The sequence below is a fragment of the Salarias fasciatus genome, chromosome 5, assembly GCF_902148845.1.
Source record: "Salarias fasciatus chromosome 5, fSalaFa1.1, whole genome shotgun sequence".
In the NCBI taxonomy this organism is placed as follows: Eukaryota; Metazoa; Chordata; class Actinopteri; order Blenniiformes; family Blenniidae; genus Salarias; species Salarias fasciatus.
In genome coordinates, this window is record NC_043749.1 from 24,762,419 (window position 1) to 24,776,033 (window position 13,615).

Below are 13,615 nucleotides of genomic sequence, written 5' to 3' on the forward strand. Positions count from 1 at the left end.
TTAGACGGTGTAGACATGACATCGTCTTGGAAGCACTATGCAATATGCCAAGTCACAGCACATTTCAACTCTGATTCCCTCAAACTGTCACAAACCCCAGGTTCTCTTTCGGACATTGAATGCCCTCATCAACCCTCGCAATGATCCCCCCGTCATGCCCTCCCCTGCCCTCTGTGATAGTTTCCAACAATACTTTATCAGCAAGATAGCTGCACTCAGGCCCCCCGCTGCCCCCTTCTCACCCCTCATCCCTCCCCCGCCTCTGTCAGCAACTTTCTCAGAGTTTGAGCCCGTTTCACTACCCTCCCTCTCTGCCGTTGTCAGACACTTGCAGCCTTCCAACTGCCCCTCTGACTGTATTCCTTCGCGTCTGCTCAAGGATCCAACAGTCTTTGACTCAGTTGCCCCCTTTCTCGTCTTAACAGTCAACAGTATTCTGTCCACCGGCTGTATCCCATCTGCCTTCAAGCACGCTGTGGTGCAACCTCTTTTAAAAAAGCCCAACCTTGACCCGTTTACAATGGCAAACTTTAGGCCCATTTCCAAACTGCCCTTCCTCTCTAAAGTTCTTGAGCGTGTAGTTTACACCCAGCTGCAACTGTTTCTAAGAAATAACAACCTCCTTGAAAAATTCCAGTCGGGATTCAGATCTGGCCACAGCACAGAGACTGCCCTCCTGAGTGTCCTGAATGACCTGCTCCTGGCTGCGGACTCAGGTAGCCCTGTGGTCCTGGTCCTCTTGGACCTCACCTCTGCCTTTGATACAGTGGACCACAAGATCTTGCTGTCTCGCCTTGAAAACCTGGGCATCAAAGGTACAGTCCTGGAGTTTTTCCATTCCTACTTGTCTGGTAGGACTTTCTCTGTTCAACTGGGAGACTTCACCTCTTCTGCAGCCCCCCTCTCCTGTGGGGTGCCACAAGGTTCCATCCTAGGCCCCATTCTATTTCTCTTGTATATTCTGCCCTTAGGAGATATCATAAAAAAGCACAATATCTCCTTCCACTGCTATGCAGACGATATCCAGCTGTATCTCCCCTTTAAGGCCGATGACCCCACTGCTCTCCAGCCTTTGCAAAACTGCCTGTCGGACATTAAGGCGTGGCTGTCAGCAAATTTTCTCTTCCTCAACGAGGAGAAGACAGAGGTCATTGTGTTTGGCAAAACCCCTTCAGCACTCAACACCAACACCCTGGGTTCTCTCGCCAGTTACTCTAAGTCAGCGGTTAAGAATCTGGGTGTGTTCTTAGACAGTTCTTTTAAGTTTGAGCACCAGATCAGTGCAGTTGTGAAAAGAAGCTTTTTTAACCTGAGGACCCTGGCAAAGATTAAAGCGTACCTTCCCCAGGCAGGGTTAGAGCAGGCCCTCCACGCCTTTGTCTCATCCCACCTGGACTACTGCAATAGTCTCTACACCGGCATAGGAAAAGCCCAACTTCACCGCCTGCAGTTAGTCCAGAACGCGGCCGCTCGACTCCTCACCTGCACTAGCAAACACAATCACATTACTCCGGTTCTTGCTTCCCTCCACTGGCTCCCCATCCGCTACCGCATTGATTTTAAAATTCTCTTAACAGTTTTTAAATCTCTGCACCACCTTGCCCCACCATACCTGGCTGATCTTCTCCTCCCTTTCACCCCGACCAGAGCGCTACGGTCGGCTGACCAGCGCCTTCTTGTCATCCCCAGGTCGAGGTTGAAAACTAGGGGAGACAGAGCTTTTTCTATAGCGGCCCCTCGACTCTGGAACTCCCTTCCCCCCCACATCCGAGCAGCCGAGTCCGTAGGGATTTTCAAATCTCACTTGAAGACGCACCTCTTTTCGCTGGCCTTCAATTAGTTCTGAGTTTGCTTTTCTGATTCTTTTTATGAATTTTATGCATTTTTAATGTCTTTTTGCACTATGTGAAGCACTTTGATGCGGCTAAGCCGTTTGTAAATGTGCTCTATAAATAAAGCTGACTTGACTTGACTTGACTTGACTTGAAGCACAGGCCATCAAATTCAGTCAGGGCGTCTTTCAGGCTCCACCTTGAAGCTTTCCCGGTTTAAAGGATGCACGATGTGACAGCAGTCCTTCAGGGGTTTCCTCGAGTGCATGGTTCAACAGCTCAGGGCTGTTTTGGCATCGAGATGGGGAACAATAGCCGGCAGGCTGCCATGATTCTGATCACTGATTAAGCAGGTCCAGGTATTAACACCTTTAAACAAACTCTGGAATTACAAAGGAAGTGTTGATGTTTGTTTACCGGGTTCGAGACAAGTCTCCATTCAAAGCCTGAACCCGTAAACAATGGGCCTATACCGTCACCATGACAACAGGCATGCTCGAAAGGTCATCTGCTCAGGATTCAATAGTTGCCATGGTAACTGTGACGGAGTCAATATGGCTTCTGCCCAGCAGAGGCCAAGTGTGATTATACAGACAGCTGCCAGTTCATGCTTCAGTCGTGTTGCCACGGTAACAGGAAGATCACGGGTGTTTAATAAGTACATGTTATGACTGGTCTACCCTCGGACATGTTGCCATGGCACTGAGAGTGATTTTAGGGGTGTTACCATGGTAATGTAGATCCTTGCAGGAGGCCACGGGATCACAGCCTCCATTGTCTTCCAGGCACCGATCAACAGGAGGAACCGCCTTCTCCAGACACTGGACTCCATTTCCCACATATCCCGACTGGCATTCACACGTACGCTCGTTCTGGAGGAAAAGATTAGTGAGTGATCAGGATGAAGCAGGAAGCCAGAGAGGACAAATACAATGCTTCTCTCAACATTATATGTTACGATATTGTATATTTATATGAATGTAAGCGCTGGTTTATTTAGCGTTTATTATAGTGCGGAGATAATTATCCATCCTGTCTTCATGGATATTTATGCTGCTTCACGAGAAGACCTATTGAAAATCATAAAACAATCGCAACTCTTTTAAAATGCAACCCAGAGTGATATATACCATTCTGTGAATTAATAAAAATGATAAAATCACTTGTTGGCATTTTCAAGAACTTTCTCTCGGGACAAGAGTATTGTGTAATGACTAAAAGTTGTGTAGTTCAGATGGTGAGACATCGAATACCTGTTCAAATGTTGCATGAACAAACCACTTCTCTCTGTTTATTTTCCTTTGAAAACTGTACAGCAAAGGAAGAATTACATTGAATACAGAAACCTATTTAAGATGATAATGCTCTCCAAGGACGTGCAGTGGTGGAGCCTATGCAAAAGCCAGTAGCAGAACAGAGGATGATCAGAATGAAGCACAAGTTGTTGAGGCTGTATATGATCCAACAACAAGCTACTCAGGCATCTATTTATCCAAAGACTAAATTGTTATACTGCCAGAATGTTTACTTTCGAGTTTCATCATCTTATCACTGGTATATTGCTCATCTCTATCTACTTTATACTTATCCCACACATCAGCTCACAAGGAAATAAATAAACTTTTAACTGTATAATCGGAACTTTTGGGATTATAATTAATACCTTCCAACTCTCAAACTTTGTAAGAAGAAGGAAAAAAATGCATTCAAAAATAATACATTTTTTGTTCAGGTATTTAATTTTCACTTACGGGACCAGTGAAGGTGCAGGTGGCGAAGTCACTGCAGCCTCCGTTCGGCTCTTCAACACACCTGAAGTGCAGGCAGACAGATATCTTTCCTTTTAAACCATCCTCCAAGAAGACGTATGGAAGCACAAACCAATGAGCCAGGCACACCTGTTGATGGGCTCGCACTCGAAGCCGTCGCCTTGGTAGCCGCTCTGGCAGGTGCAGTTGACGACTTGTCCTGTCTGGCTGCAGTTCGCGTTCTGGTGACAGCCGCCGTTGTACTCGGCGCAGAGGTCCGGTGCTGCTCACATTGAGGATTCAACACAGAGAGACATCAATATGAAAGAAATAATAACAATGATATTAAAAAGTATATTTCTAATGTGGTCACCAAGGGACATGGGCGGGATGGCGGTACCCAGTGTCAGACCATACACTGGAAGTGTTCAGATTGACAACGGAAACTGAAGCAGAACTGAGTTGGATCAAAAATGAACAGCAGCTCGTAATTCCCTTCAAGTCTTTTGATGTGTTCTCATTTGGTTCAATGACTAATGGACAGGATCACTTTTCAAACCCAGTGTTGGCTCATTCTCGGGCACAGGATGTGTAGTGTGACAACCATATGGCTCTACACGACACAACCCTGCTCCACAGATCGGGAAAAGGACTGTCTACTGGAGTCAATGGCTTCTGAAAGGTGACCTATATTCAAAATTGAGTTCTCTTTTCTTCTTCATAACATTAGAAAAAATACAGTTTGGAAAGCAGGGATAGTTTTTGGAAGTATTTACAGATAAAAGTTTTTATAACTGAGGGCCAAGTCACTCAGGAAATGAGCCGAGTGTTGGAATTTTTGGAATGACGTCGTGTAGCACACAGTGCAGCTGTGTTAGAGGGTAACAAAAATAAATCTGTAAAAACCTGAGGATCACCTGGCAGAGGGACCTGAGCTGTGACCTGAGTGATGAGGCTTGGCTGAAAACGCGACTAAATACTGGGGAATATATATGAGGAGGGTAGGAGGGAATTTATCTCACCCCTGCTGAGTTTCACAGAATGGATTTTAATAACCTTCACACAAACGGGAACACTGATCCATGCCATCACCCATTCTGGACAAAGGTACGGGAACACAGAGGGAAGTGGGCGGGCTCAGCGTCACCTGAGTCACTACGATTCTGTCAACCGGGAGGCCAAACAGAAAGGCCCAACATGTCAAAATATGAGCATGACGTGATGAAGATAACAGTAGTCACAGCTGGATGGAATCAATGTTGGAGGTCGTATTGTATGAAGACATGCTGAGGTCAATGAGGATGCTGAGAACTTTCAGAGCTGCTGATCTATTTGACTGCACTGATCTCAGTATAACTGCTGAATATCTACTTCGGTTGGTTTGTCTAAATGTATCTATCTCTGGCCTTTAGGTGTCTGTTCATTAAAAGTGATACTGTCTGTTTCTATATTTATAAACTATAGCTCTTCATTGTTTCTGCATTTCGCAGCTTTTTTGAACATGAACAGAGAGCTTTTAAATTACTGACCTCATCAGATCACAGAGCTCAACTCCAACAGCAGAACCACATCTAAAGTATTGTATCGTAGTTCTCACTTGATTGTTTCTATTATTTCAAACACTTTAAAGTGCAGGAGTGACTATTACAAATAACGGATTAATTTAATCAAAATAACAAGCACTATTCATAAATCAAATGCTTGTAGTTTAAATATTGAATCTGTATTTTTTTTTTAATACATTTTGCAAAACTTCAACACAGTAGGACATACAGTGTATGGTAACATAAGAAAGACAAAAGAAAATGTAGGGATTGACTACTCAACAGATCCCTAGTTTAATATTTCCATATTTACGTAATACTAATGCTTTCATATTCCTCCTTTATTATTATTGATTGTAAGGATCAGCGATTGCACTGCTGCACTTTATCTTCATTGAAACTTGTGAAATGTTTAGGAGAAACAAAAATGTCTTCCCAGAAATCAAGTTACTTCATCTTTATATGAATTCACATTTTTTTTTTCCTCTCAATGCAAACTATTCATCACAACAAAGATATCAGGAGTAATCTATTTGGGTCTTTCTCAACCTTTCTACCGACATTTTGCCTCTTAAAATTGATTTTGTTCCTAAAAGAAGCTGCAGTCTCCCCACCTGCTGACCTGCTGTTGGCGTAAACTCTCAAATTTAAGACAAAAAGCCATCTCCCAGGCTGCGCAGCCAGTGTTGTTTGTCTGAGTGTGGATTTTACTCGAGCTACAGCAGGGTCAGGGTGATCTGACAGAGAGCAGCCGGCCTTCAGCCAGAAGTGTGGGAGGTTTCCTTGTTATCGCATCCTCAAGGTCTGAGTTTCATAAGCAGTTCATTACTTCTCTCTCTCACATGGTTACAAAAGCACGCTGTTGCATATTTCTCTGTTTTAGGTCTAGTTATTTCATCTTGTGACCATCTCAGAGTCAGACGAAGATGCTATTTAATGTCCGTAAGAATCACGATCAACATGCAGGAAAAACACAAACAAACTGGAGCTTCAGTCGCGGTGAGAACTCACGTGGTTCAGGGCTGCAGGAGGTACCGTTACCCTCAAATCCAGATTTACAGCGGCAACCCACCCCCGTTAGGCACAATGCATTGGCGTGGCACTGCTGGCACTCCTTCGGGATTGAACCTGAACGGACAGATAAGAGCAGTCGTCACCGAGGGGAAAAAGACTTTGAATGTTGTGCCAAATATAGCATTGACACACAAAGAGAGACACTTGACAAGCCTAGACAAAAATAATGAAAAAGCTTCCATGTCTAAATATTTAAAATAGAAGAAAGTACTCCAGTCGATATGGAGGAAAAAGCAGAAACATTTGAGGATCACACCAAAAAATGTCCTTATACTTGGAGTTATACAGTCTTCTGGAGTGAAATTTAAAATGAACAGAGGGGAACCCTCAGGGCCTTCTCGGCCTTCAGAGAAGGCCTTAAAAAATCTGGACCAAAAAATTCGAGTTTTAATTATATATACATACATACATATATATATATATATATATATATATATATATATATATATATATATATATATATATATATATATATATATATATATATATATATGTTTATGTATATGTACATATATTAGGGCTGTCAAATGATTAAAATTTTTAATCAGATTAATCACAGCTGACAAATTAATGTCCAACTATGTCTGAAATATACCTTTTTTTCCTGTATTGCATTAACCAAAAAAAACGACAGGACATGATTATATATATGTAACACGTGATGTGTTTTATATTTAAGGCTCCAAATAAAATAAATATTCAAAAAACTAAAACATGCACACCATAACATAATGTCTGTGTGTGTGTAGTGCTCCTTCTGCAGTCCCTCTAAAGTTAGCTTTTAGCAGGAGTTACATTTTCAGGTCTGTAACAAATGTTGTACCACAAGAAAAGTAAAAACAAGAGATACCACACTTTTTTCTTGCACAATTAAACAGGGCATTCTTAGCCAGTGTTCCTTTTTGTGTGGAGAACAGAAAACTGCTTCAACATTTTTTTAATCAAACAAGTAGAATCCATGGGGCCAGCCGGCTTATCTCCCTCCATATTGCTTTCTTCTTCTGTTTTGATAAACGAATTGATGCCAGGCCTCCTTTGCCTCCTGTCTGCTGCCCGTCCATGCTTCACATGTCCGTGTGGGTGCGCATTGCACGTTGGTCCACGTGACGTAAAAATCATCATGAATTCCTGTCCGCTAGGGTCCGCGCAGCAGACAAAACATGACGGTAAAAGTGAAAGTAGACGGAGCTCCAGCCTGATGGCTCCACTTAAAGACACCGAAAGACTGAAAAACTCGTGAAAAGACAGAGCAGACTCTGAAAGATGGCGGCGCGCACAGACGCTGCGGCTCGTAGCTCCGTGTTTTTCCTTCTTTTAAGTGTTTTGTTTGTCCTTTCACGCGCAAATCTCGTCTACAGCCGCCAGGAACTTCTGGATATTGGATTTAATGCAAAACGAAAAATATCAGCAGAATCGAGCCGTTTCTACAACATTCCAAACAACATCGGGAGACCGCCCGGCGCTCCGTGGATTGTTGTCGGGCCCGGCAGGCGGCGTAGGCGGAGAAGAGAGAGGAAGCAGAAGCGAGGCTGCCGGTCTGGCCTGCTAGCCCGACTGAGGAGAAGCCCACACAAGCCTCCCCTCCCGAGTATGTTTCTGACCAACGCACGGTCTTTGATCCACAAAATGGATGAACTAGAACTGCTCATGGAAGGAAATCAATACGTGAGAGACTGCTGTGTGTCGATCATATCAGAAACCTGGCTTCACCCGCGGATCCCCGACGCCGCAGTGCAGCTGGCAGGCCGCTCAATGCACCGGTGGGACTGCAACAGTGATTCCGGTAAGAGGAGAGGTGGTGGCCTGTGTATTTACGTACGCAACGACTGGTCTACAAATAACACTATTATGCACACACATTGCTCACCGGACATAGAGTTCATTTCTGTCAAAGCCCGTCCGTTTTTCCTGCCCAGGGAGCTAAAAGCTGTGCTAATCACGGCCGCTTATATACCACCGGATGCTAACACTAGCATAGCTCTCGCGCTATTAGCGGACGTATTAAATACATTACAGCAGTCTTACCCCGACGGCGTACACATTGTTGCAGGAGACTTCAACCAGGCAAACCTGAAGTCTGTCCTGCCTAAATTCTACCAACATGTAAGCTGTGCTACCAGAGGGGATAACACCCTAGATCACGTCTATACAAACATTAAACATGCATACAGAGCCATACAACTGCCACATTTAGGCCAGTCAGACCACCTGTCTCTGCTCCTCGCCCCTGCTTACACACCGCTAAGAAGAGGCACAGCTCCAGTGACCAAGACCATCACAACCTGGCCCGAAGATGCTCTTCTTCAACTCCAGCACTGTTTCCAGCACATTGAATGGAGTGTCTTTGAACACCAGGACCTGACCCTACACACAGAGGCTGTACTATCCTACATTAAGTTCTGTACGGGGAATGTAACAGTGGAAAAACGCATCCGAGTGTTCCCAAATCAGAAGCCCTGGATGAACAGCCACGTCAAGACACTCCTCATGGACCGCAACACCGCCTTCAGGTCTGGAAGCAAGGAACTGTACAGTGCTGCCAGGGCTGACCTGAAGAGAGGAATCAGGAAAGCGAAAGCAGAGCACAGACAGAGGATTGAAAGCCACCTCTCTGACAACAACTCTCGGTTGGTGTGGCAGGGAATTCAGCAGATCACAAACTTTAAGGGTCATACAAACTCAGGAGTGGTCCCGAACACCGCACTAGCAGAGGAGTTGAACACCTTCTTTGCACGCTTTGAGACCCCCGCCCAAAAGGCTGCAGTCACAGCCCCCCAGCCACATCCAACTTCCAGCTCCCAAGCACTGACTGTGCAGGCACATGAAGTGGAAAGGGTGCTGAAAAAGGTGAACCCCAGGAAAGCTTCTGGACCGGACGGTGTACCGGGGAAGGTGCTCAAGGCCTGCGCCACACAACTCTCGCAGGTCTTCACCAAAATCTTTAACCTCTCCCTGACACAGTCCACCATCCCAGCGTGCCTGAAGTCTGCCACCATTATCCCAGTGCCAAAGAAATCTGCCACCACCAGCCATAAGGACTACCGCCCAGTGGCACTTACACCCATCATCACTAAGTGCCTGGAACGGCTGGTTCTCAACCACATCATGTCCTGCCTTCCTGCCTCTCTTGACCCCTACCAGTTCGCTTACAGAGCAAACAGGTCAACAGAGGATGCCATAGCCATCACACTGCACACTGCGCTGAGCCACTTAGAACATCAGGAGAGCTACGTCAGGATGCTCTTCGTTGACTTCACCTCAGCCTTTAATACCATCATCCCCGACACCCTGGTCAGGAAACTGATCGATCTGGGACTCCCCCCACTCACCTGCACCTGGATCAATGATTTCCTGACAAACCGACCCCAGACGGTTAAACTGGGGCCCCACCAGTCCTCCACCCGGTCACTGAGCACAGGCTCTCCACCAGGGTGTGTGCTGAGTCCACTGCTCTACACCCTCTACACCACGGACTGCAGACCCGCCCACTCCAGCAACACCATCATTAAGTTTGCGGATGATACAACGGTGGTGGGACTGATCACCAGGGGCGATGAGTCTGCCTACAGGGATGAAGTCCTGAAACTGGCTGAGTGGTGCTCAGCAAACAACCTGTCTCTGAACACCACAAAGTCCAAAGAAGTCATCGTGGACTTTAGGAAACGCAGGTCTGATCCACCTCCCCTTTTCATACACGGGGATCCAGTGGAGAGGGTCCACACCTTCACCTTCCTGGGCACTGTGATCACCGACAACCTCTCCTGGTCTGCAAACACCTCGGCTGTCTTTAAGAAGGCACAGCAGCGTCTGCACTTCCTGAGAGTTCTCAGGAAAAGTAACATCTGTGAGAAGCTGCTGGTGACCTTCTACCGCTCCACCGTCGAGAGCATCCTGACCTACTGCATCACCGTGTGGTTCTCCCACTGCACCGAGGCAGACAGGCAGAGACTACAAAGAGTGGTCAGGATAGCTGAAAAGATCATCGGATGCCCTCTTCCCTCCATCAGAGACTTATTCACATCCCGCTGCCTCAGCAGAGCTGAGGCAATCAAAAGAGACAGTACCCACCCAGCACACCACCTGTTTGAACTGTTACCCTCTGGCAGGTGCTACAGGTCCATCAAAACAAAGACAAACAGACTAAGAAACAGCTTCTTTCCACAAGCCATCACTGCACTGAATCTGAAGGGTCACTGACAGACACGCACTCATGGAAATGTGCAATAATCTGCAAATACTGCAAGTTCTTTTCTATATATGATTATTTTCTATTTATGTTTTCCTTTTAAATTTGCACTATTGTTAGGTTGTTCTTTTAAATTATATACACACGGATGCTGCTTGAAATTTCGTTGCACATTGTGCAATGACAATAAACTGATTCTGATTCTGTCTGGAGGGATTAGAAGGTCTGCAGACAGAAGTGAAAGTAACTAATCGCTCCGGTGCCGCCCCGCGATTCAGAAACAGAAAAAAAGGCTAAATAAACTTTAATACTTAATGATAATGTACTGAAAGTGTATGTGCTTACTTTTCTCTAAATAATCCGTAATAAAGGAACAGATAAACAGTCTCTAGTGCCGAAAAAGCTTCTCGATCAGCCGAGGCTGAGGTGAGGCTTCTTCTTCTTCGGTTGCTGGCAGCTTGCATTCCACGCGGGTGCACTACCGCCACCCGCTGGTAGAGGTGAGGCTTGTCATAATGCGCATGCGTTAAACTGTGTTAAAAATTTTAACGAGATTGATTACATAAATTAATTAACGCAATTAACGCGTTATTTTTGACAGCCCTAATATATACATATATATATATATATATATATATGTATATATATTTTATATATATATATATATGTATATATATATATATATATATATATATATATATATATATATATATATATATATATATATATATATATATATGTATATTAGGGATGCACGATAATTATCGGTCCGATAAATTATCAGCCGATATGGGGCAAAAATGATGTCATTTTTATCGATCCGATAATTTAATTTAATCTGATAAATTAAACCGATAAATTAATGGGTTCAGTAAAATGGCTTGCCGGCATGCTGCGCCTTTAACCTCTTTAACTTCTGACTTGAGGAGACAGCAACTGCAGCACGGGTTTGTTCTAAGGGTTCGCTGTGCCCTGCATCTTGACTGCTAAGGAGGAGAAGGGCTTTTTAAACCCCTCCGTAGCTTCCAAAAGCTGCCGCTGCCAGTGTTGCGTTCAAGGTGACTCGGAGACGCGACTGCAGCTTACAACGAGCTGCGCAGTGTGGCAGCTTTTCAAAAACGGAATCTACTGTTGGGTGGAGGCTGTGTCAGACAAAGCTGGTTTACAACAGCAGTATGGGATCTACGAGAGATCAGGTGCCATGGAAACACACCGACAAGCTGGAGGGAGAGACGCTGCAGCTAGCATCGATGCTAATGCTAGCTAACGAGCTAACGCTAGCTAGTGAGCTAATCAGCAGCTAATTTATTTCATAGTTAAAAAAAACATTTCACTTCATTTTTTGGGCAGACAAACCAGTCACAGTTCTGTGAAATCCATTTCTTAAAGGATGCAGTTTTTGCTTAAAGCAGAACTATGCAACATTTTTACCTCAATAAATGTGTTTCAGAATACCTGTGGGGGTAAACAAAGACTTCGTCATGGTGATTCGCCTGTCCCTTCACTCTTCCCGGGGTCTGAGTTCTGAAAACAGCGCTTGCAATTTGAGAGGAGCAGACCCGACTATATCTCGCGAGAACAAACCTGCTTTATGGCACTCAAACGGGATTACAAGTATAAAAGCGATATCGAGTGCGATACCTGTCATTGTGTTGCAATAGACGATCTTTGCATGATGTGTTGATTGGAGGACGTTTATGACAGTGAGCTTTCACAGGAGACCAGTAGGGGGAGCGCTAAAGCAACTCCAGCATAGTACTGCTTTAAGTTGGGATTTGATGTCATTATATTTGACACACTCGGCTCTAATTTGACGGCACAACTTGGCCGTTGATCAGCGGCGGAGGCAGCGCATTCCTATTTTCGACAGGCGCAGAAGAGGGTGTCTGGCCGGTCCGCTGCACTTGCGCCGAGATGAGCGTGGCGGCGCACCAGGGGGAGGGGTTGACAGAATCAGCTGGGCCAGTGAGAGTTTCGTGCAGAAGGTGTGAGCAGGCTGGGGAGCGGAGGATCTGATGACACTGACAACTTGTCAGTGTCATGAAAGATACACAGAATCACTCATGAAGCACATAATTGTTTTTATTATCTTCTTTAACTCTAGAACAGCCAAGACGGTCTGACAGACCGTTTGGGTTTTTGGAATTCAAATAAATCTGTTAAAAATGATTCCCCTGTCCTCTAATTCTTTGACTTTTCCTAAATATGTGTCTTGTATGTTTTTCTGAAGCAAATAAGGTCCTAACAATGACACAAATAATATTACAAAGCATTTAATACCTCCAAAGGCCAACAGCGTCTCACAGACCGCTGATAAAAAAAAGACGCACTTCACGGGGCTTTTTTTTCTTCTGCTATTGATTTGTTTTGGTTCATGCGCGCGTCTGAACAGGGAGCTAGCTCTGACAGCAGACAATCAGACAGACAGCCAAAAATATCAACCAAATCCCAAAAGAAAGACAGTGAAAACAGGCATAAATAAGAGATATAAGGTGGAAGAAGCTTTAGCAATGATACAGGAGGTCAGTGAGGGGGAATCGGATGGCGGAGACGTGTCGGACATCAGCGATCTTTACTGGAGTGAAGAGGAGGAAAGTTCTAAATCAGAGTCAGAACAGCCACGGGCCAAACAGCGAAAAAAAATGTAATCCTGCTGCCCCAAAAATGCCCGATTGACCCTCCGGCTGCTGTACAGTCCAGCAAAGACCCTGCAGTGGCGCATGGAAGCGCTCACGCGTCACCTCCAGGTATAGAGAGTTACTGTACGCTACTATCAGTTTACAACTAATTATAATAATTATAATATAATATTATAATTATAACATAAAATGGTGTAAAAAAATTAACTAATGTAATAAAATTCAACACAACAGTGAACATGGTAGTTGACAGCAGGAGCACTGCAGCGTCTCCAGAGGTGCCAATTACAGATTCAGGTAAAATATTATATCCTCCATCAAAGTACAGCAAACCATGTATTTTTCATTTCCAAAAATTAATTTTAGAACGAACATCCATCCATCCATCCATCCATTTTCTACCGCTTATCCGGGGCCGGGTCGCGGGGGCAGCAGTCTCAGCAGGGATGCCCAGACTTCCCTGTCCCCAGACACTTCCTCCAGCTCCTCTGGGAGGATCCCGAGGCGTTCCCAGGCCAGCCGAGAGACATAGTCTCTCCAGCGTGTCCTGGGTCTTCCCCGGGGTCTCCTCCCAGTGGGACATGCCCGGAAC

General features: G+C 45.0%; 1 protein-coding gene across 1 annotated transcript in view; it reads right to left on the minus strand.

Moving 5' to 3' along the window:
- LOC115388449 (stabilin-1) overlaps window positions 1-13,615 on the minus strand; it is a 124,472-nt gene that overhangs the window by 26,794 nt on the left and 84,063 nt on the right. Inside the window, exons 58-61 of the mRNA XM_030091601.1 lie at window positions 6,136-6,252; window positions 3,731-3,863; window positions 3,584-3,644; window positions 2,560-2,704 (exon numbers count right to left, since the gene is read on the minus strand). Of these exons, the coding sequence (XP_029947461.1) occupies window positions 2,560-2,704; window positions 3,584-3,644; window positions 3,731-3,863; window positions 6,136-6,252 (456 nt within the window). The remainder of the gene's footprint in view (window positions 1-2,559; window positions 2,705-3,583; window positions 3,645-3,730; window positions 3,864-6,135; window positions 6,253-13,615) is intronic.